At 41.0% G+C, this 21,620-nt stretch overlaps 1 protein-coding gene across 1 annotated transcript in view; it reads left to right on the top strand.

The window, feature by feature from the left end:
- Nucleotides 1-1,305: 1,305 nt before the first annotated feature.
- Nucleotides 1,306-21,620, top strand: part of LOC117466928 (aryl hydrocarbon receptor-like) — a 39,286-nt gene continuing 18,971 nt past the window's right edge. Inside the window, exons 1-2 of the mRNA XM_034110440.2 lie at nt 1,306-1,767; nt 10,047-10,237. Of these exons, the coding sequence (XP_033966331.1) occupies nt 1,685-1,767; nt 10,047-10,237 (274 nt within the window). The 5' untranslated portion in view covers nt 1,306-1,684. The remainder of the gene's footprint in view (nt 1,768-10,046; nt 10,238-21,620) is intronic.

Here is a 21,620-nt window from a genome sequence, read left to right as displayed (position 1 = left end):
ACATTCCTAAATGGGTGTATAGTTGCTTCAAACCACATGTATTATGTTCTCTAAACCCAACTATGACATCTTTAAATACTGCATATACATGTTAAAAAGGGGGATTTAACTAAAGTATGACCAAGTACATTAACATTATGAGTATTTCGTATGCATACTGACTTATTTGACTGCTTTACAGTACCAGTGTGAAATGCACTACATAGACTACTGTACCCAAGACTGATGCTTAGAAATGCATTATTTGGCAAAATGTATGTGGTGGACACATCTGTGAGTAGTTTTGGTCTAAAGGGCTGTACTTGATGGTTTGGGGTTGGCTCCTTAGTTCTTCGACATTTAACAGGGAGGTCTTAATGCTGCAGCATACAATGATAGTTTAGACAATAGTGTGATCCAGTGTTGTGGCAGTAGATTGGGGAGGGCCCTTTCCTGTTTCAACATGACAATGCGCCTGTGCACAAAGACAGGTTTGTAAAAAAAGAATGCTTTTCCAGTTTGGTGTGGAAAAGATTCAAGACCATCAGGAAGGTAACATCGGCCAACAACAGCGATCAATCTCACTAAAGTGACTAAAGGGAGTAAATCCAAATATATTGTACAAGGCCTGTAAAGAAGAATAAAGGCTGATATTAGCATATTAATTACCTTTCTTTTGGAAAAATATGCTAAATAATATATATCATATTTGAATGTGCACATATTTTTGTTCCAGTGTCAGAGATTTGGACATGTTTAACGTAGAATAAAATAAAAGGCACCATTTACAACTGAAAAGCCCCCATTAACATAGCTTTTGTATTTACTATACACTAGGGCAGCAGCTTTTGGCCACACTACACGCTGTGAACATTATATTGCTTGAAGCTCTGTGCAGGCCAATGCTGAAATGAAAATCATTAACATGCCAAGATAGGGTTTTGAATCCATCACAAGAGTACCTTGAATTTAATTAGCATTATTTTACTAGTGTAGAACATGTACATATGTTTGTATGCATTAGTTTATTCTAAATTGATAAGAGTAGGTTTGAATAAAAATCAACATCATAAAGTGATACAAATACAAAAGTGGCCACTACCAGTAGTGAGTTACAAAAACAAGAAAAGTTTCTATAACATTTCCTGCTGTGGTGAGAAAACTCAGCCAAAGAACATATTTTCCCAACTAAGTCAAAAAATCACAGCACACTCTAGATATTACAATAGCAGAAGCAAAACACAAGTCTCCAGTCCACCTTAAAACTCAGCTCTGACAGACTGTTCATACACATTTCCTGAAAACGCCCCGTGGAAGGAGAAACAAAACAAAAAAGGAAAACTCAAGTGACTCCGAATAATAATAATAAGGCTGCCTTGTTTATCCAACGAAGGGGGGTTGGGCATAGACTGAATTCTGCCAAAACTTTTCTAAATTTCCGTTTCCCCCCCCTCACTAAACTTTGTATCCACACTACTGCCTCAATCTCACCGACCCAAGGTCAGCGTCAGTGACCGCCCACGGGAACTGGCAACGCGGCAACAGACCTCCGTGGACCCCGGCTGTATATATTTTTTCTAACATGGGAGTTTGAGTCACTGGCTGAATACACGACGGACCACCACAGACTGTAACAGTACGGATGGAGAAAGCCCGAGGAAGCCTCATAAACAAAGGAGTGAAATAGCCCGAAAAAGTCAACTCAATGAGCGATAAACGCAGTGAAACCATGTTGGGAAACCCAGGGTCTTATGCGAACAAGAAGAGGAAGAAGCCCGTTCTCAAACAGTAAGACTTGTCAGAAACTCAAGTTGTGTGACTTATAAACTTTACTCTTGACTTTTTTTTTTTAAGTTTGTGTCGCTATTCTGAGTAGATATGCGAAAGTATGGGCTTACATTTGGAAGTTAGGGTACAGTTGAGTACGTGAACGCACCATCAAAACAGCGTCACTAACTTTTAGTCACTTACATTAAGTGCTGTAAATTAAACAATAAGGTGGGCCTTAAAATGAATGTGCTTTCTTTTGAAAAGTTGTTACAAATTAGATTCGTTTACAGTCGGTAAAGTATCTGATCAGACGCCGTTGAGAAAATGAAGGTAAACTAAGTTAAGGTAGACTGTAAACTTGTATCATGTCTTCATTAAATATCCATATTTCTAAAGTAAAAAGTTGTGATAAATTAGATTAGCTCACGTTATCACATTAGACACCGTTGAGAAAATGCAAGATAAATGAAGTTACATTTCGACCACATGCTCCTGTAAACTTTTATCATATCTTCATTCATAACTCGAAAGAAAAAAAAGTTGTGATTGAAGAACTTGTAACACACACCCGGTCAAGTGTGGAGGATTATGGTGTGTGCTGGCTTTGTTTCTGCTCTCCTCTGGACCACCTTAAGAATGTGTCTAGCTCGCTTGGATCTGGCATGGATATCTTGCCCTCGCGCATTAATCACAATCAAGTTGGAGAGTCGGCTGCTGCTCTCACGCGATGCTCCAAGGAGGGCGGGGGGGAGGGGAGAGGGCTCGCGGGTTCCGAGTATGTTATTGTAATCTGATATGGCCGTGTGTGTGTGTGTGTGTGTGTGTGTGTGTGTGTGTGTGTGTGTTCTACTCCTTTTATACCCCTCTAGTTTCTAAGTTTGTTCCACAGCAAGCCATGATTTTACAGCTATATAGAACTACTCACATGCTGTATTTGAAGGCTACTAAACAGAAATCCTAGTTATTAGTCCCATAGAGGGGACAGCAAAGGGAAAAGTGTAGACTACAGATAAAAAATAAAGAGGCAAGCACGGATAAAATAAAAAGTATGCATGCAGGGTAGAAAAAGATAGGTAACAGTACTAATAATAGTCATACAAACAATAGAGAAACTGCATTACTTAGGAAGATGGTTTTCAGGATGTACTTCATAATGAAATATACTAAAATACTAGTTAAAAAAATGTTCAGTGCTGGATTATTGATGCATTAAAGTAAGCAGTATTTGAAACGTGGAGTTTGTCCAGTTGCAGGCCTTGTCTCATTACTGCATTATGGTATTTTTTTGTCTAACTATTTGAAAACCATATTGGTAGTGTTGTAGTGTTATTTTTTATCATCAATTATCCCCTAGAATTCTTTCTGGATTATGAAACTTCTCGAAAAAGAGGGGAAAAAAGTCCATAACATTAACAACGGAGGCAGAAGTAAACAATAAACATATATTTTTCTCTGGAGTTGGAGGAGACCAAAATAGAGTGAATATTCAACATTAATCAGCTGACCTAAAGTTTTCTCCTTAAATGTGAAACTTAAAGCAAAATAATAGTATAGTCACGTTGGTCAACTGTTAATTAAGGCATATTTTCTGGTCTAAATGTTAACCAAAGAACGTACCCTCCATCATCGCTCAGACCACACAGTGCTATTACTTGACTATCTATTTCAATCAGGGATTAACAATAGCAAAAACAACTGAATCCAAGTTTGTTTAGATAAGTACTAAATGGAAAACATGTCGCGGCAATGAATGAGTTTTGACCATTTTAGAAAGTGATATTGAATCATATTTTTTAACACAGGTGAGCGTTGAGTCTGGTATAAACATATGTGTGTTTATAAGGGTCTGGAAATGTAGGTATTGGCTGTTCCCAGTGTCATTCCCAAAATAAGGAGGTGGCCTGTGTGCAGCCGTCTGTGGGTCTGAAGATGTGGGGCTGTGCAGCGAGGACTAAGATTTCCTGGACAGCCAGCTGGGCTCAGCTGCACAAAGGCACCATTGAGCCTGACTGTACAACGCTGTGGTCACTACACAGGGGCATTCCACGGGAGATCTGGCCATCCACATTCTGGCTTTTATTACCGAGGACGCCTTCTGTGTATGTTGCCAGTGTCCTCCGCCATGCGTCCAACTGCATGATTAAATGTAAAGTATGTTTACGTGCAACCAGAGAAAAGGTCCTCTGCTCTCACAGTAACTGTTTTAGTCCGTTTGCAAGCAATTTGTGTTTTATGTGTTTAACTGTTGTCTTGTGTCTTTCCTTGTCAAAATGCAAACTCATAACATCCTCATGTCATCACAAGGCGGCCTCGTCGAGGTCTGTTAATGAATGCAGAACTGCCTCAAATTTGATATCCATTAGTCTGTACCCCCTTGCAAAAATAAGTCCAATTGTATAGAAGTCTATGAGAAAATGACCCTACTTCTCACTTGATTAATTATCTCCGTAAACATTTTCCTGACAAGTTTATGGCCTCAATTGCTATAGTTTCAAGTGCTCTTCAATACATCGTGATGTGCATTTTGTAAATGAAGGCCCCACTTGGATTGAAAAAGCTGTTAAAGAAGGGAATGCTGTGGTTCATGGCTTTGTCAGGGTTGTTCAGGGTGTTTTTTGCGTTTTTGTTTTGATCTGCAAAAAATGTCTCGGTGTTCTTTGCTCCACCCTCTTGTGTCACTCTGGTTGCAAGAAAACAAGATTGAGTCCAAAATGTAAAACTCTACAAAACCTGTAGTCTCACAAATTAACTAAACATCAACAGAGGACGGCGATCTATTGCATAGCTTATGCTAATAGTTGGCTGAATAACTAAACAAAACAGACAATTCATCTGGAAGTGGCTTATTCCTTTCTCAGCTTTTTACATTATGGTATTTCAACGGGAACACTCCTGCAAGTTGCTGTGAAAATATGAGTTAATTATTGTGTATACGGCTCATGAAAGCCCCCCCACATCGTACAATGGCAATGTGTGCTTAACACTGAGCAAGTGGATTATGAGTTATAGGCTTTCTAGAATGACTAAGCATTTACTTTAGCAAACAATGGTGTCCTTAATAATAAAGGATAATAAAATTCACCAGTGCAAATGTGTTTTGCACGGTAATCTAAGGGGATTGTGAGAAACGCACACACAGGCAGACGTGCTGATAAGAGGTTTGGCAGGAAGCCAGAACACTCCCGGTGAACAGCAACAAAGTTGCCCTTTGTTCTTTGCCCTTTGTTTCATTTCAAAGACGAGTCTTCACAAATACCAGTCTAACACTCTTACAGGACAAATGTCCCCGTTTGTGAAATAAAACCTGTGTACAGCTAACAAAAGAAAGGTATACATACATATACAATGCGTTATTGTTATGTTATTATCTCATTTAAATGTGAAAGCTGTAATGTTCCTCAAGCACCCTAATGCATAATTATGCCTGTCTGCCTGCGTGGTGGAGCAAGGCAAAGATAAATAAGTCGGCTGTTGCGCAAGTCGTAACGCTGGCCAGCCATTAACCGTTGAAAGTTAGAACCCCGGCTGTTCTGGTCCACGTGTCGAAGGGCCTTAAAGGAAGTAACCTAACCCACAATGCTCCTGATTTGCGTAGGTTTAGGGGAACATGATGCTTAGTACAGAAGTGTTTGCCAAATAAATATAATCTAAATAATGAATTGTGCATGCAGGACACCAAGATAGAAGCACCCCACCCCCCTCTCTTTCCCTATTGGCAACAGAATAGGCTGTTTCTCCTCTCTGGACAGAAAGTTCAGCCCAAACCAATCCCAGCCCGAGAGCTTTTAAAACCTTTGGTGCAAACGGGACCTGAAGCCAGTGTTTGAAGGGCTCTAAAGCATTTGGGGACTGCCCTCTCCCAGAGGATGGCAGCTTCAATGGATCCACGGTGCCCCCGCAGAGTCGCAGCTCACACACAAACATGCATAGAAACTTCTGCATCCAATTCTCCAATGTGTATCCACATGTTTCTAACCCTCTTCCACATTTATTGTTTCTGCCGGCACAGCTGAATAGATCATTTAGTTGTCACGCTATGGCCTCTGTATATCTCCGAAGCTCCCCTGGACACAGCTAATGTAGCAGTGTCTTGTCAACGTGATCAGATTCTATCGGTCCTTGATGTTTCTATGCTTTCATGCTGCCTCTTAATTTAGTTTTATGCTGTGTGATGCAACTGGAGAGCGGACTTGACCACATTTCCTGTGTCTTTAACCAGGGTAGTTTTTATCTCAGCATGAGCATACAATACAAGTCAACTGTTAAGGAAACCCACTCATCATCTTTGTTTTCTACATTCATGGACAACATGTGTTTTGTGTGAGTTGTCAATGCTATTTTTTACTTCTCTGGAAAGCTCTTAGGCCCGCTTTTGTAAACCGCCCTACTTATTCTCGAGCAGCCAAACGTGTATAGAAAGCACGCTTTTCCTACTTTTGATCCGCAGAGTCATCCCTGTGGGTCTGGCTGACGCTCCGCCTGCCTCGAGCAGACACATGTGTGTCAGTGTCATCACTGAGAGCTACATGGGGAGCCTTGACCCTGAGGCAGAGGTGATTGGGTTCAGATCTCTACTCTTGATCTTGAGATAAGTTAACTAAATACAAATCTACTGTAAGGATGAGTTAAAACATCTGCCTCTCTCACAATGGCCGTCCTGATGTCTGTTACTCAACGCCGTGATCCATAGCAAATCAAGGTGGACAAATGGTGCTGAATGCTGGCTTTTGTCTCCTCGAGGCATTTCTCGAGAGTGAGATCAGTGCTGCTCTATTTCGGAGACGGTGCAGCTCGGGTCTGAAGCCAGCAATCAAGTTCAGGCTGCATTCCCTGCAGACTCTTCAGTGGCAGAGGAGGACACGTTATAGCCTATCATTAGCCAACGTTTCGGTAAAGAGTGAAATTCAGGGAGGAATTTCGCCGCCTGAAACGGCAGACATGCTTTGGTAGTGATAGACCTGGATAAGCTGTTTATGCTTAGCACGTGTTTCAGGGCTGAAACCAATTGATTTAATGTTATCAGATTTGGCGGACAGATCCCTTATTGGTTCGTGTTAATACATATGTATAGAAATCTGTACCTAATGTTTTAGAGTTACTCTTGAACACATAACGAACGAAAGATCTTGTTTGCTCAACTCAAATGTCTTTTAGGGTTTAATGAGTGACGAGTGATGAGCTAACGAACATTAGCATACAAAGTAGTCAGAACTCCTAAAGAACAAATAATACTTATTTCTGAGTGCTGACAAGTTTACAGATGTATTGTAATCGTGGCTCGTCTGTCATTGTCATCATACCACGGATTTTGAAAATACATTTGTCTATGCATGTTAGCACTCTCAGATGATACCCTGCTGTTCGGTGCTCTTTTTGAATACATATTCTTTCAGTGCAAAGATCCTAATTGTAAACAGACTAAATAAAACATACAGATTGATTCTTGCTAAGTATTGATTGTTTGATGCTTTGAGTGCAGTCTCAACCACACAGATTGAAATCCAAATCAAATGTATTTATATAGCAGTTTTCATACACAATAGGTGACGCAAAGTGCTTCACAAACCAAAAGTAAAAACCAAACGGTCATTGAGGGGAGGCAATGATTGGGTTTCTGCATATGCACATGCATTTGGACAGAATCAGTCTACACTTCTGCTGTCGTCAATGTGGACTTATCAAAGATAAGTAAACGCCTACAATCAGTCTCATGCTTAATAAATGATCAGTCTGACTGACAGTCGCCAATGGAGTTTATTGACCTCCATAATTCATATTTCATAACATTAATTGCTTTCCCAGTGCAAACAGAGAAGCTATTACATTCATTCAATACGTGGATTAAAGACATGTGTTTGGCAGAGGACATGGCACTTGGTTTGTTCGATAAACGTGGTTAAAGTACACTATGGGCCTTGCTTATTAACATCACATTCGTCTCATTTGCTGAATAACCTTGTTATCTCGTTAGACCCCACCCACCCGCACGCACGCGCGCACACACACACACATACCATGTATACATCACTTCCGGGGACATTACATTGACTTACATGCATTTCCTGGAGACTTATCCTAACCTTAACCATAACCAACACATGCCTAACCCTAACCCTAACAAAGTCTTCACCCTAAAATTAATGATCCCCCTTATGGGGACCTCCAAGTTGTCCCCATAAGGGAGGCGAGTCCCCACACGTGACTGTGTAGACAGATTTAGGTCCCCACAAGTATAGTAATGCCAGGCCACACACACACACACACGCCACACACACACACACACGTCACACACACACACACACACACACACACACACACACACACACACACACACACACACACACACACACACACACACACACACACACACACACACACACACACACACACACACACACACACAATGACTAACTCATGTTAACTTTGGTACTTAATTAAATCAATTAAAAAAAATGAACGTAATCAGTCGCTGACACTTTTGCAGAGATGTTTAATTTTGTTTCATCTCATTTATATTTTTGCATTTTGATACTAAGCAGACTAAACTAAGAATGATGAGTCAGTCATAAATGGGATTTGATACACTCTATATCTTAATGCTCTCATAGTTTGGTGCACCATGTCATCAGATGCTTATCGTACTCTGAGACGTATCCTTCCTTATTTCCTGTCAGTAATGAACTGCCATGTTCATATTAGCAGTAAGTGTTTTTCTCAGCAGGTCTGTAGTGGAGGAATGACGACAGTTGTTATGTGTCGTCCCGTCCCACCCTCTCACTGACACTTGGTTTCTCTCCCGGTGTAGCATGTGTGTCTGATTTGTGAGTAATGAGTCCTCGAGCCATGTAACTTTGCATGTTGCACTGGAGCATGGGTGGTCTCAGACCCCGTCGCCCTTAAAGTGAGAAACAGGCAGAGCAAATAAAGACGCTGTCATGTTGAAAAATAGTTTCCATTTTGAAAAACGACATAAGTGGTCAATGGAATGACTTGTGGTAACGTTGTATATTTTGCATGCTGGTGTCTCTGCTATTTAGTCTTGGCTGAAGATTGTGTCCTTGAGGAAAAGAATCATGCTATTGTTTTCAAGTTGAGAGGAGAATATCTTTTAGCTTGTCCATCTTTCTCAAGAAAAAAGCTTTTCTCGCAGATGCTAATGTTAGCTTAAGCAGCTAAACTGCAAAAGTGTCAATGGTTTTATTAGGACTCAGATATCCAAAGTTTAACATTACCAGTAGTTTCTCTTTATTAACAGGGTTGGTAGATTTCTTTTATTTAATGTTTTGCTTATCAATTCCATTTTACTATACAAAAACAAAAGTTAAGTAAGAAGTTGAACATCACCTTTTGTTGTTTATTTTTTTATGAATAACTATTTTATAATGTTAGGTTTGGGATGCTTCCTTTTCTCTTGCTACATGTCCACTTAGTCCACGACTGCAAAGACTACATTTAGGGGTTTTATTCGCTTACTTAGCTGGCTGGCTATGTTGTGATTGGTCAACCGCTGAGAGATGTCCCGCCCCTTAGCCTATCACATTCAATCTGTTGGAGTGCCAGCCAATAGAAGCGTGAGTGTTACGTAGTGATGTCTCTATGTTACAGAAGTAGACAAAGGAGTCCAATGGAGGCGTTTCAGGCGGTGTTGTCGGGGAGAAAAACTTCCTTTGGAGGGAAGTTTGGGATTTTAGCCTTTGCAGACCATTTTCATGGAAAGGGAAAACCCCAAAAAGCACATTAGAGCCTCTTTAAAATCCGACTTCAGCTTCAAAAAGTTGATTGACCATATATCAAACATATCAATCATATGATTTAACAGCACGGGACATTCAAAAACAATGCTACTTCCTGTTTCTATACCAGCGAGTTTCTATCTGCTATTTATAGAGTCAAGCTAACTTGACAAGATGAAACCTTTAATTGTTGTTTTGATCAAAGCTAAATAAGGATCTTGTCATTTCTTTAAAACAAGGTCAAGTTTTCTTTCATGTGGCTTTGACAGCATTCCTGTATCTTAAGTCAACATTGGAGCTATGTCCTGTTGACTCACCTGAACTACAGTGTGTATTAGTCACTCACAGATGTAATGGCTGCATTTTGATTCCCTTAGTATGTTTGAAGCTGTTTGATGCGTTACTAAAAGTACACGTGGCTTATGTTTAATTGCATGTGTCACAATGCACACCGCACCAGATGGTATGACTGGCACGGCCGGTTGGCCAGGCCTGAACTGAATCAGAGTCTAATCTCAATGAACTCTTCAATTACTTACCATGTGTTTTATGTTCACTCTGCAGAAAGAAGCAGCCTGAAAGAAATGAAGTTGTTAAATCAAACCCTTCGAAGCGCCACCGGGATCGGCTGAATGGGGAGTTGGACCGGCTGACGGAGCTCCTGCCGTTCAACGGGGACATCCGCTCTCGCCTGGACAAACTGTCGGTGCTTCGCCTCAGCGTGGGTTACCTGAGGGCGAAGAGCTACTTCAGAGGTGAGCATCGACCTGGGTCCTGTAGCAGCCAGCGCTACAACAATCATTTAACTGATCTGAGCGAAACATATGCAAAGGTTAAGGCTGTGCATCCGACAGCCACGCCAGGAATGAGAAGCATGCAGGAATCTGGTTTTCGGAAACAACACGTCCTGAATACTTGTAATGCCACCCTTTCACCTAGCAACACTTACAATAGGCTCCATAACAAAATAGTTATGGATGTGGAGAAAGTCAACACTATGAGTTGATTAATCTTGCAGACATCCTGGCTGTGAAAGCCGGATTAATCATGATGTGTGATTCAATTAGTCACGCACATGACATCTCCACCACCCGCAGATTATGTTGCTGTTGTTGTCTTTGAGTCAAACAGACTTTTTAGTCGAGGTGTTGGCAGACTGGCTGCTGAGTAAGCTGCCTGGTTGCCTCTGGCTTCACAGAGGTTGTTAAAATGCATGTGTCTCGCTTCGTTGCTTTTTTAAAACATTTCCTGTGCATTGTTTAGCCTGTGGCATCTTGTTGTTTGACCTGTTGCACTGACTTTCTCCTTCAACAAAAACCCTGAATCTCACATGAATTGGTGGCTAGATAGTTAAGTAATGTGCACGCAAGATAGACATCTTTATAGTCGTATTATCTTACACATATCTTTACAGCAGTTGCTTCATCACTACAGCAGCCGTCCGTCTATAATGTATATTTTACAACCTGTTATTACACAGCTAGTTTAACATGGCTAGCGGTGAAAGACAAACCTAAAACAGGCAAAATAAATCAAACCGTGTGAAGCTGCAGACTGTAATGAGCCATGTTGTCGTTGTGCACTGTGAACATCCAGCATGAAGGGACATTCCAGCGCTGCTTGTTCTCACACCCTTTTGCCTACTTCTTGTCTAAGCAGGCGAGATAGACTCAAGTACTCATCTTTTTAGAGAGCAGTTTCAATAAAGTGTTTTTATCACTTAGCATTTCTAACATATAATAAACTCTCCCCCAGCCTTGAATACCTGTTTTTGCGGTATGTTTTCCTCTTGATAGATTCGAGTTGGTATAAATAATCAGCTATTTATTTCCCAAGGATGTGTCCTAGATCTCTCTGAGATGTTTAACATGCAGCTGGTGGATAACAGGAACTATAACTCATAGGTAGTTTTGGCTTGATCCGAGTAAAGAAATGTTTTTTTGAAAAGTTTGCCAAAAGTAAGTCCGCTTATCTCTCTCTGTTCTTTCATTACCATGTACACAATTTATGACATTCAAATAAGTGGTTGTGAATCATCAAAAAAAGCTATTTTTCCATACAAGGAATGTTCTACATGGTTTTTCCTCTTCTGTATTTATATGTAGACAGACAGCACATGTGTAATATCAGCGGAGTCATGTCAAAGTCCCATCAAACACCTGTTTGTTCTATTCAGCCTTTAACATTTGATCGATGCACAGACCATGCATTTCTCACACACTCTAACATGAGGATAAATGGGGAACATGCAGTCATTTGTTATCTTCACACATACTTCACACAGTGCCAAAAAAGCGCTATGAAAAGAAGTGCAAATTAAGATGAGGTTATTTCTAATATCTGAAGTGCAGCTCACACCCCACGCTATTTACATTCCAAAAAAGAACAACATGTGCACGAGGCTTTATGAATGTGATGAAAGGAATGGTATGAAATGTTCTGGTTTAATACAAGCCTTAAATGTTGTTGTGCAGAAGCCAATGCTGCGTTCACACCGGACGCGATGCGAATATTCGCTCCAATCGCTCAAGTTTCACCGCGGCTTGCAGTTTGTTTTATCCCGTCATTCAAAACATACCGTTGACGCGCCGCGCCGTTGACGGACAGTTGAGGTTGTTTACACTGCCATGCAAGATCGTTTTGGTTATTTCTGTCCTTGACTATGGAGGATATAACAACTATTGCTGCTTTGTACCTTCTGTGGAAGTCCTACAAACGTAGCAACAAACGCCGTGTCTGGGTTCTTATTCTCCGCTCCTATTTGTTGCGGTCCCGGTAGACATAGGCTACGACATTGTATCGTAAATGTCCGGGAACCCACTCACAGCCACAACGAGCATCTCTTCCATCGTTACAACTGATCAACAGCAGAACGTCAGAACGTCAGAGGGAATCCCAACGCTGATTGGCTTTCGAGAGAACGCGTCACGTGAATTTGACGCTCGAGTTGAAAAAATTGAACTCTCGCGTTTGACCCCCTTCAAATCGCCTCAATCGCGTGATTCGCGCCGCGTCCACCGCTTCATGCGCACCGTCGGAGCGAATTCATGTCTGTCCGCGTCTCTGCATTGACTTTACATGTAATCACGCTGCCCCCAAAAATCGCATCGCGTCCGGTGTGAACGCAGCATAATGCTGCTGGTCTTGAACCCTCCATGGTAATTCGAATTACTTTAAAAACGTCTTAATATGCTTTTTTGGGGGGGGGGTATTCCCTTTCCTGTGTTATATAGGTTTCTGTGCATGTTAATGGTCTGCAGAGGATTCAATTCCAAAGTTCACACCAGAGTGTCGTCACTATGTAACACTTGCGCCTCTATTGGCTAGCGCTCCAACACATTGTACGTGATAGGCTAAGGGGCGGGACATCTCTTAGGGGTTGACCAATCACAACAGAGCCGGCCAGCTAACCAATCAGAGCAGACTGGGATCTGGTTTCAGACAGAGGGTGAAAAGAGGTGCTGCAGCACAGGCACTATGAGAAAAATAATGATCTTTTTGAACATTAAAGCGTGGAGAGATGTCCCAGGAGAGACACAGAATAAAAAGATATATGAAAATGAGCGTGATATGTCCCCCTTTAATAATGACAGACTACTGCCCTCCTCATTTAACTATATTATTATCCTACTGTTCTAAATGTAATTTATTAGCTTTAGTCAAAGTCAACCTAAATGTTGGCTCATGTTTTTCTCATAGAAAAGATTTGTTAGTTTTTGAAAGTGTGTGCTAATTTCAGGGTTCGTACGGTCATTGAAAACCTGGAAAAGTCATGGAAATTGAAAATGCAAATTCCAGGCCCTGGAAAATTTATGGAAAACAATATTTTTCCCAAAGTTTTGGAAAAGTCATGGAAATTTAACTAAAGTTGCGTCAAATATAATTTACATTTTATCTAATTGCCGAAATAATCTGCGGTCGCGAGCTGTTATGTGCCATCATGACGCGCATGGTATTATTTTTTAATATATGAAGCGTGAGGTGTGTGCTCGAGTCTTCCTGCCTGTCGGGCCGGCTGAACTCTGCTGGTCCGGGATGAGGGTCAGCTACATTATCTACGGTGTGTTCGTTAACTGTGCGGAGTCACTGTGCGTGATGTGAACTGAAAAGTTTTTCTGTCGCAATATTATTTAAGGAATCGTTGAGCTAGCTAGCTAGCATACATTGTCACTATCTGCTAACGTTAGCTTTAGCCTTCGTTTTCTAATAGTTTTTTTCATAGGCTATAAACAGAGGTGGTATAAGTATAGATATTTACGAGAGTAGAAGTACTCAGATCTTGTACTTTAGTAGAAGTACTCAGATATTGTACTTAATAAAAGTAGAAGTACTCAGATATTGTACTTGAGTAAAAGTAGAAGTACTCAGGTCTTGTACTTGAGTAAAAGTACTCAGATCTTGAACTTGAGTAAAAGTAGAAGTACTCAGATCTTGTTCTTGAGTAAAAGTAGAAGTACTCAGATCTTGTTCTTGAGTAAAAGTAGAAGTACTCAGATCTTGTTCTTGAGTAAAAGTAGAAGTACTCGGATCTTGTTCTTGAGTAAAAGTAGAAGTACTCAGATCTTGTACTTGAGTAAAAGTAGAAGTACCAGAGTGTAGGAATACTCTGTTACAGTAAAAGTCCTGCATTCAAAATGTTCCTCAAGTGAAAGTATTAAAGTAGCGACAGTAAAAGTAGTCGTTGTGCAGATTGGTCCATTTCAGAATAATATATCTGATATGTTTTATAATGATTGATCATGAAAGTGTTCTCAAAGCTGGTGAAGGTGCAGCTAGTCTGAATGACTTTGTAGACTGCAGGGTAGCTGGTGGATTTACTCCAGGTGGAACTAAAGTCTGATTTAACACTTGACCATATTTCACACCATTCATCCACATCTGTGAAGTAACTAAATGTATTAAATACATGTAGTGGAGGAAAAGTACACCATGTACCTCTGAACTGTAGAGGAGTAGAAGTATACAGTAGCAAAACATTGAAATACTTAAATAAAGTACAAGTATCTCAAAATTGTACCCAAGTATAGTACTTGTTGAGTTTATGAACTTAGTTACACCAGTGGTTATACAGATAGAAAGACTACGCCTTGCAGAGCCATGAAAATACATTTTCAAAATGCTCAACAGTGCTGCCAGAATTATAAACTGACTGCTACACAATTAAAATAAATGCTTTTATATATTTCTATTAGATGTGACTCTTTGGCGTTTCTGTTATTATTAACACTGCTGCTTTAGTTGTTCTGACTGCTAAAATCCTCTGTTCCTCATTTTAAAGCCGATATTCCGTGGGGTCGGGGGGCTCGGGTCCTTGTCACCTTTGTCATACCTGATGAGTTTGCATCCCTGACTACAGCGTGGATAAGCTAGTAAGCTAGTAAGCCTACTATTTGATTTGTTTCAGATAGGCACTATGTTTCATATGCAGACCTTATTTTCCTGTTCCATGTTCAAATAAACCATTTTCAGTGGTCATTTTTTTTTGGTCATGGAAAATTAGGTAAAGGTCATTGAGAGGTCATGGAAAAGTCATGGAAAATCATTGGTCATCATTTAAATTACATGGTGGTCATGGTGCATATCTAATCCTTGTTGGTTGTGAATGCAGTGATGCATCAGCTGACTGGTCTCTTGATCACAACTACACTTTAAAACTGTGGGAATCGCTGACAACAACTGCAACATGTTTTATATTCACTGGTTCTTTGACGAACAATGACCTTCATTGTAAAAACTCAACGTTAGCCTCTCACTGCAGATATAGGACTCAGTTTGTTCACGGCAGATATCTCCCAGCAGTTTCTCAGTGTTTATGCCCTGACGAGTCTTCACCCTCTCCTTGAGCTCATTTGACCACAGCGATATCAGGCACGCTGAGAGTGTGTCTGTGCCCTGTAGCAGTGGAGTGCAGGATCAGAATCACATGTCGCATCACACAGCCCATGTGCAGCCCATCTCCCCATAAATAACGCTGCTTTGTCACGGTGGATCTTTGCTTACTGGAGGCCGTTTCACACGTTTAGTTTATGTTGCTGTCACAGCAGGAAATGATATGTTCTGCTTCTCATTGGTTTGTGTAATACATGTCAAATGATCCAGTGATGGCTAATAGTTAGACAGATACTCAAGGTCAAATGCGTTGCTAATACTGGATCATTGTTCGCTTTTGTTTTGACTATTTTCTTCTAGTTTTTCTTGCGTACGAGCCTTGTTGGTCATCGGACTCCATTAAGAGATGCTCATTGTTGTCTGAATAACGACGCAGCACTCTGCAGGCTGTTAGCTGGAAGAACAGGAAGTGTGTTTTGGCTTTCAGAGCATCGATAAAAAGTGAGAAAACAATGGAAGAGGTCATGACATTAACAGAACATCTCTGGTATGTTACGGGTGATAAAGGGCCATTAATGGTTCAGTGTGTTCACATGCCCTTTTTACAACATGGACTGTAAAAAGGTTCTGGTGCTTATCACTTTAACTCACAATACTGCTTTACCAATTTCACACATAAAGGTCAGCTTCCCAGTCATAAGGAGCGCTATCCAGCCTGTGATCAAGGGATAATGCCCTCTTTGTCCGATACAATTATTTAAGCTTTATCAGCAGATTTTAGTTACAAACCGGGAACATTCATTCGCAAAGTTGTTGATGTTCCTGGCAGGGAAAGTTTGCTTTTGGTAATATCTTTTCAAATGTAGAATGAATGCTTATCTCTGCTCCTTTCAGTTTGTACTATTCTGCCTTCGACCTGTGTCTCGTGAGCCTTCGAACTCTATGGAAATAAATCAATATACTACGCCCTTAACTGCATTATCACGTATGTGACATTTCCTCTGATTACTGACAGTCAGGGGGTCAAATCTGGGTCACACACATCAGCCGGCCCTCATGACACTCCTCCTGACCTGAGAGGGGGGAAACCCTGTCTGGCTACCATGGGATGACTTTAAAGTCATTTAAAACGTTGTAGAGAAAGAGTCCATGTGTGGGTGAGAAAGAACAAGAGAAAGCAGACTTAACTCGTTATTATGTATTGTAATTATATGGTTTAGCAGTAAATTGTAGCACTGCAGACTTGAGTCTCTACTAATGGTGCGTTTCCACTGCAGGCCTCGCTCGGCCTCGCTCGGCCTCGCTCGGTTTGGTTAGGCCTTATTAGGCCCGGGTCACTTTAATGCTGCGCTTCCATTAGAGTTTTGGAACTGGGGTAGTTACTATAGTAACGCAGTGTAGGCGGAGCCGTGACGTCATCTTCAATGAGAGCCCCAGAAAAACAACACAGCCGTTAGCTCTTAGCACTCAGAGCTCACAGCTCCTCATATCTGTTCAGAAACTAGACAACAGTTAAACAAGTACAAACCACAGACTGCCTGTGTCATGGAGAATACAGTCGCTGGTTTATTTATGTCTGTATGCCGTTGTTGTGAGTGTGGACGGTCGGAGCATATATAACGATAGCTTAGCCGATCTCCATTCAGAAAACACGCATTTTAAAAGGGTTCTTCGCCTGCCGTCTGTCTGCAGACTTGTCAAAGCATTAATTCATGGTTTTTACTAACCGGTATCAGTATGTTGTTACTTCGGCATTATTTTGAATTTGAAACGTGTATTACAATTAAATCACGGGCCTGAAAAAAGGTGAAAAAGTTGCCCCGGGCCAAAACTAGGCCAAGTGGAAACGCAACCAAAAACGGGCCCCGCACGGCTCGGCACGCTTAAAGCGAGCTACCTGCTGCAGTGGAAACACGCCATAAGAGTCAAATTAACTCACGATAGTCGCGTCACATGAAAAGGCGGTTGTCTCCCGCATAAAGGTGATGGTAGGGTGTGGATTAAAACAGAATGCACCTGAATGTTTGTACACATAAACGCACGTCACATGGACACACAGCCGGTATCCCCCTGTCCTATAGGCTCTGTGATCCCTACTTGTGATATGATATGCAGAGTTGACCATGCCAACTGTCCCCTTATGTGTGACGCGGCTGTTTGGTAAGCGCACAATGGAAGCCAACAACAGTGTGTTGTTCCCCATTGGGTGGGACATTGGGTTCAATAAAGTCATCAACAGATTTGATGAATGTAATGTTATTTCCAACCATGGTGTAGATTTCTCAGATACTGAAGATATAATTTCAATCAGGAGAGACGGTTTGATGTAAGAATACATATTTATTGCCAGGAATACACAAATGAATGTAACAGAGTTTTGACGATTAGGCCCCGTTGTGCAGGAGTATCATTCGGGAGGGGAGAACCGATCCGATGAAACCCCCCGGGGTCTAGACACTGGTGGTGGAGAATGGATAGTTAGGTCCGGTCTGAAGGGGAGGGGCTTAGCTTGACCCTGGATACAGAGGGACAGGAGGGGGATAGGGGTGGAGGAGGGTCGCGTCGAGTCACCTGAAATGACAGCTGACAGAGGGGGGGGGCAGATTTAAAAGGTTTAGCGGAGCACTATGATAGGCTTGTGAGAATAGAGCGAAGTGATTGGTTGAGCTGGGAGTGACGCCCCCGATCACTTATTGAGAGGAGAGAGAGTAGTGACGTAGCTTAGTAAATGAATGAGTGAAGAAGGTCTTCCTGGTTGAACTTGCGCTGAGCTTCATTTGTCCTGGTGTAAACCCTGAAAGTGCTAAACAAATCTAATGATGTACTCTTATAATAAGATTAAGGTGATTTGCATTAGGGCTGCAACTAACAGTTATTTTCTTTGTCAATTCATCTGTATAAATGCCTCTCTAAATCCTCTAAAGTTTGTTTTTCAGCCTAAAATCCAAAGATATTCAGTTTAAAACAAAGTAAAACATATCAAAGCAGGAAATCTCAATATTTTACAGCCTGAAATAACGTTTTTGCATGAAAAACAACTTAAAACAATTATTTAATTATTCAAATAGTTGGCGGAAATTGGTCCTTTAACTTCAAATCTTGTGTAAATAAGCATAAAAGTGATTGGAAGTCCCAGTTGTTTTGTGTTTCAAGTTTTTATTTGAACATCTAAGCGAGCTTAAATCTGAAAATAAGAGATCTGAATTGATGAACATAATCAAGTCATTATCTTGTGCTTCCTTCTGGTGGCATAGATGGTACTGATGGTCACAAACAGATATGTGCATGACATGGGACGTACCATTTGTTGCTTCATAAAGTGAATTATATACGATTCGCACTGTAAGAAAGAGTACAACTCTCCAGGGGTGTCAAACTCAAGGCCCGGGGGCCAAATCGGCCCACCACTTCATTGTATGTGGCCCACAAGAGCTCGCAAAGAATATAATACGTTTATTATAAGGTTACATGTCGCTATACAGGAGCACGTTGCCCATAAACTACATGTCCCACAATGCATCTCATTTTGTGAGATGCGCACCGAAGAGACTTGCAATTACTTGTCTTCTGCTTTCAGTTGTAGTTAATAATGAATTATTACCCTATCCAATAATAATCCAATGCAGAGGAAATATTGTTAAATAATACATTATTTGATATATATTATATATATATTTATCTATGTATATTTATATAGTCTTAAAGTTACCACCGGCCCTTTGAGTGCAACCATAATTCTAATGTGGCCCGCGATGACATTGAGTTTGACACCTGTGCTCTAAAGGGTGAGTATCCTCTTCTTTGCTGAGACGGACTGCCACACGTTAAAGAGATGGAAAGACTAAAAGGACCAAAATGCTACGGAGTCAGGATCATAGGATGAGGAAACTTCGGAGGACAATAATCTGGCTTTGATGTAAGAATGGCTAATGTTTGTTTAAAGAAACACAATGACACTGACATGACAGCCAGAGTCATTGTCTAATCGCCGGGCTCTAAACAAAAGCCAGCAGTGGAGGCACATTACAGGGAAGCTCAGTTCTGCTAAGTGTTAAAAGAGTTTGTTTGAAGACGTCTACATGGCTTAGAGGTACAATCACTGGATCCATACAAGGTTATAGCGTTTCACCTAAAAGGACCTCTGGTGAGAAATAGAAGAACCACACGTACACACACAGCTGTGCAGCATGATAAGCTCTCCACTTCCTCTGTAAAGACCATTTCAACACAAGCCCAGTTGCAGTTGTGTAAAGTTGTAGAAGGTAATGTGCTCCATGATGAGTAGCAGTGTATAGATACGGATCGTTGTATTGATTCAATGAAAAGTTCTCAACAAAAACATCGATTTTTCCTCATCGTGCTCGTTATTTTGAAATTCCAGTGGAACGTCTGTGTTACAAATTCATTTCAAGCTACCTCCTTCCTTAAACTTGAGAAAAGGGCACTTTGTAGTAAACAACAAGAGCTAAATGTATATTATTTTAATACAAATGTTGGTTGTTTTTCATTTTTTGGAAGAGTCCAGTAATAAAATTGTCAAATCATATTTAAGTAGCTTTTTGTAAATGGATCAAAACGGACATTTGATATTGTTTAATATCGATTGAGTCAAATGCAATCCAAGTCCTATTGTGTCTGACTTTGTTCTATCATATATTATTGTATTGCAGATTAAGAATCGTACTTTTCTGTCATGATAAATCTGCGGTTAACACCCCTCATGTTTCATGACAATGCTTCTATCCAGATGCTGGGTTTCCCGTCTGTTCTATATGTCTAAGGGAGATCATCATGGCTGCCTCTCAGGGGTTATCCCAGTCTAAACATAAACCTAGGATGGGTGTTCATGTGTGGGCATGCCTAGAATGTAAGATAATGATCTCGTACATCATTACGGAAAAGAAAAGGCTTTAGAGAAAGGAACAAACAAAAGCAATTTAAAGGAATACGAGGGAGATTAAAGACCTGATAATTAAACAAGCTATTTATGGCCGCCTCGAAATGTCAGTTCTTTTGGAGGGAGCTGGACGGTTAGCCTCATCGCGTGACATTATGAGGCAATACTGGATATTATGAAAGGCTTGTGGCTCACTGCTGTTGAAAAATGTGGACTTGCTTTCCAAGTTCCTTGAAAACATCCAGGGCCTGTTAGCAATCACCGTTGATGTGGTAACGCTGTATCATGTGCTATAATTTGATATAATTTGGTATTTGGGATATCTGAATCATGTATGCACACAGCCGTACACATGCCCCTCGTGTAACAGAAGGAATAAAGAGGTAGGAACAACGTTTGAAGTTCTGGCAAACCTTTGGACGAGAGTATCCGTACAGGGAAGCCCATTCTTGTTTGTTAGTGAATGCTTATGGGCTCATTTTGTTGTGTGTACCTATACATGCCCTCATCATAACTCACCTGTCAACTCGGTATAACACTGTGCGCGAGGAGGACATCTCTGGGGTGACAGAAGACGCCTGTTGGCTCTTGATTCATGACTCCCCTTTCAGAATGTCGTGAGAATGCAAGCAACCACTGGGAGACAGATTTAATCATGTTTTTATTTTTTCCAATTTCCATTCTCTGGAAGGTTTCTGTCCCCGTCTCTCTCCAGCTTCAACAACCACAGCGCTACATCTCCCTTCATATCCAAACTCGTCTTGTTCCCCCGGTCCCCCTCTTGGCTGGAGCCACGATCGCCCACCGAGACTTTCTGCGACATTTAGAGTCTTCCCAAAAACGCTTGTGTTTGTTTACGTGCCGAAACGAAATCAGCGGTCTTCCCACTCAACGTTCGGTCGGAGGGCCAGAAACACGGAAGATGTTTTATTGGATTTATTTAAGGACGGATCAACATCTGCCAGGGTTCAGACGGAGAATATAAACAGGGCTCGTTATCCGGGAGTGTACATTAGCTTTCAGTGTTGATCATTTGCATATATTTCAGGACTTCCAATATCAACATTCAAGTACTCGCCATCCGTGAGTACTGGGACAACATAAACACATACACATGAAGTCAATGCACGTAGTACACATGTTGGATACTTTGTGTTCTACTGAGTTAATAAGTGAATATATACATCGTATAAAAACATCATGTTGAAAAAGTAGCTAGTGTCAAATAAATGTGGAATAAAAAGTTAAATATTTACTTCGGAGTAGAAAGTAGTATAAAATGGTACCTCAAATTGCAATTAAGTGCAGCACTTGCGTGAACGTACTTAATTACTTTACACCACTGTGCACACGGTCCTTCCCTCTCAGAGCTTTAACTCTCGCAGAGAAGACTGATAAGAATCATGTTAGTG

Source organism: Pseudochaenichthys georgianus, chromosome 21 (genome assembly GCF_902827115.2).
Source record: "Pseudochaenichthys georgianus chromosome 21, fPseGeo1.2, whole genome shotgun sequence".
Lineage (NCBI taxonomy): Eukaryota > Metazoa > Chordata > Actinopteri > Perciformes > Channichthyidae > Pseudochaenichthys > Pseudochaenichthys georgianus.
This window is presented reverse-complemented; position numbering and strand designations above follow the sequence as displayed.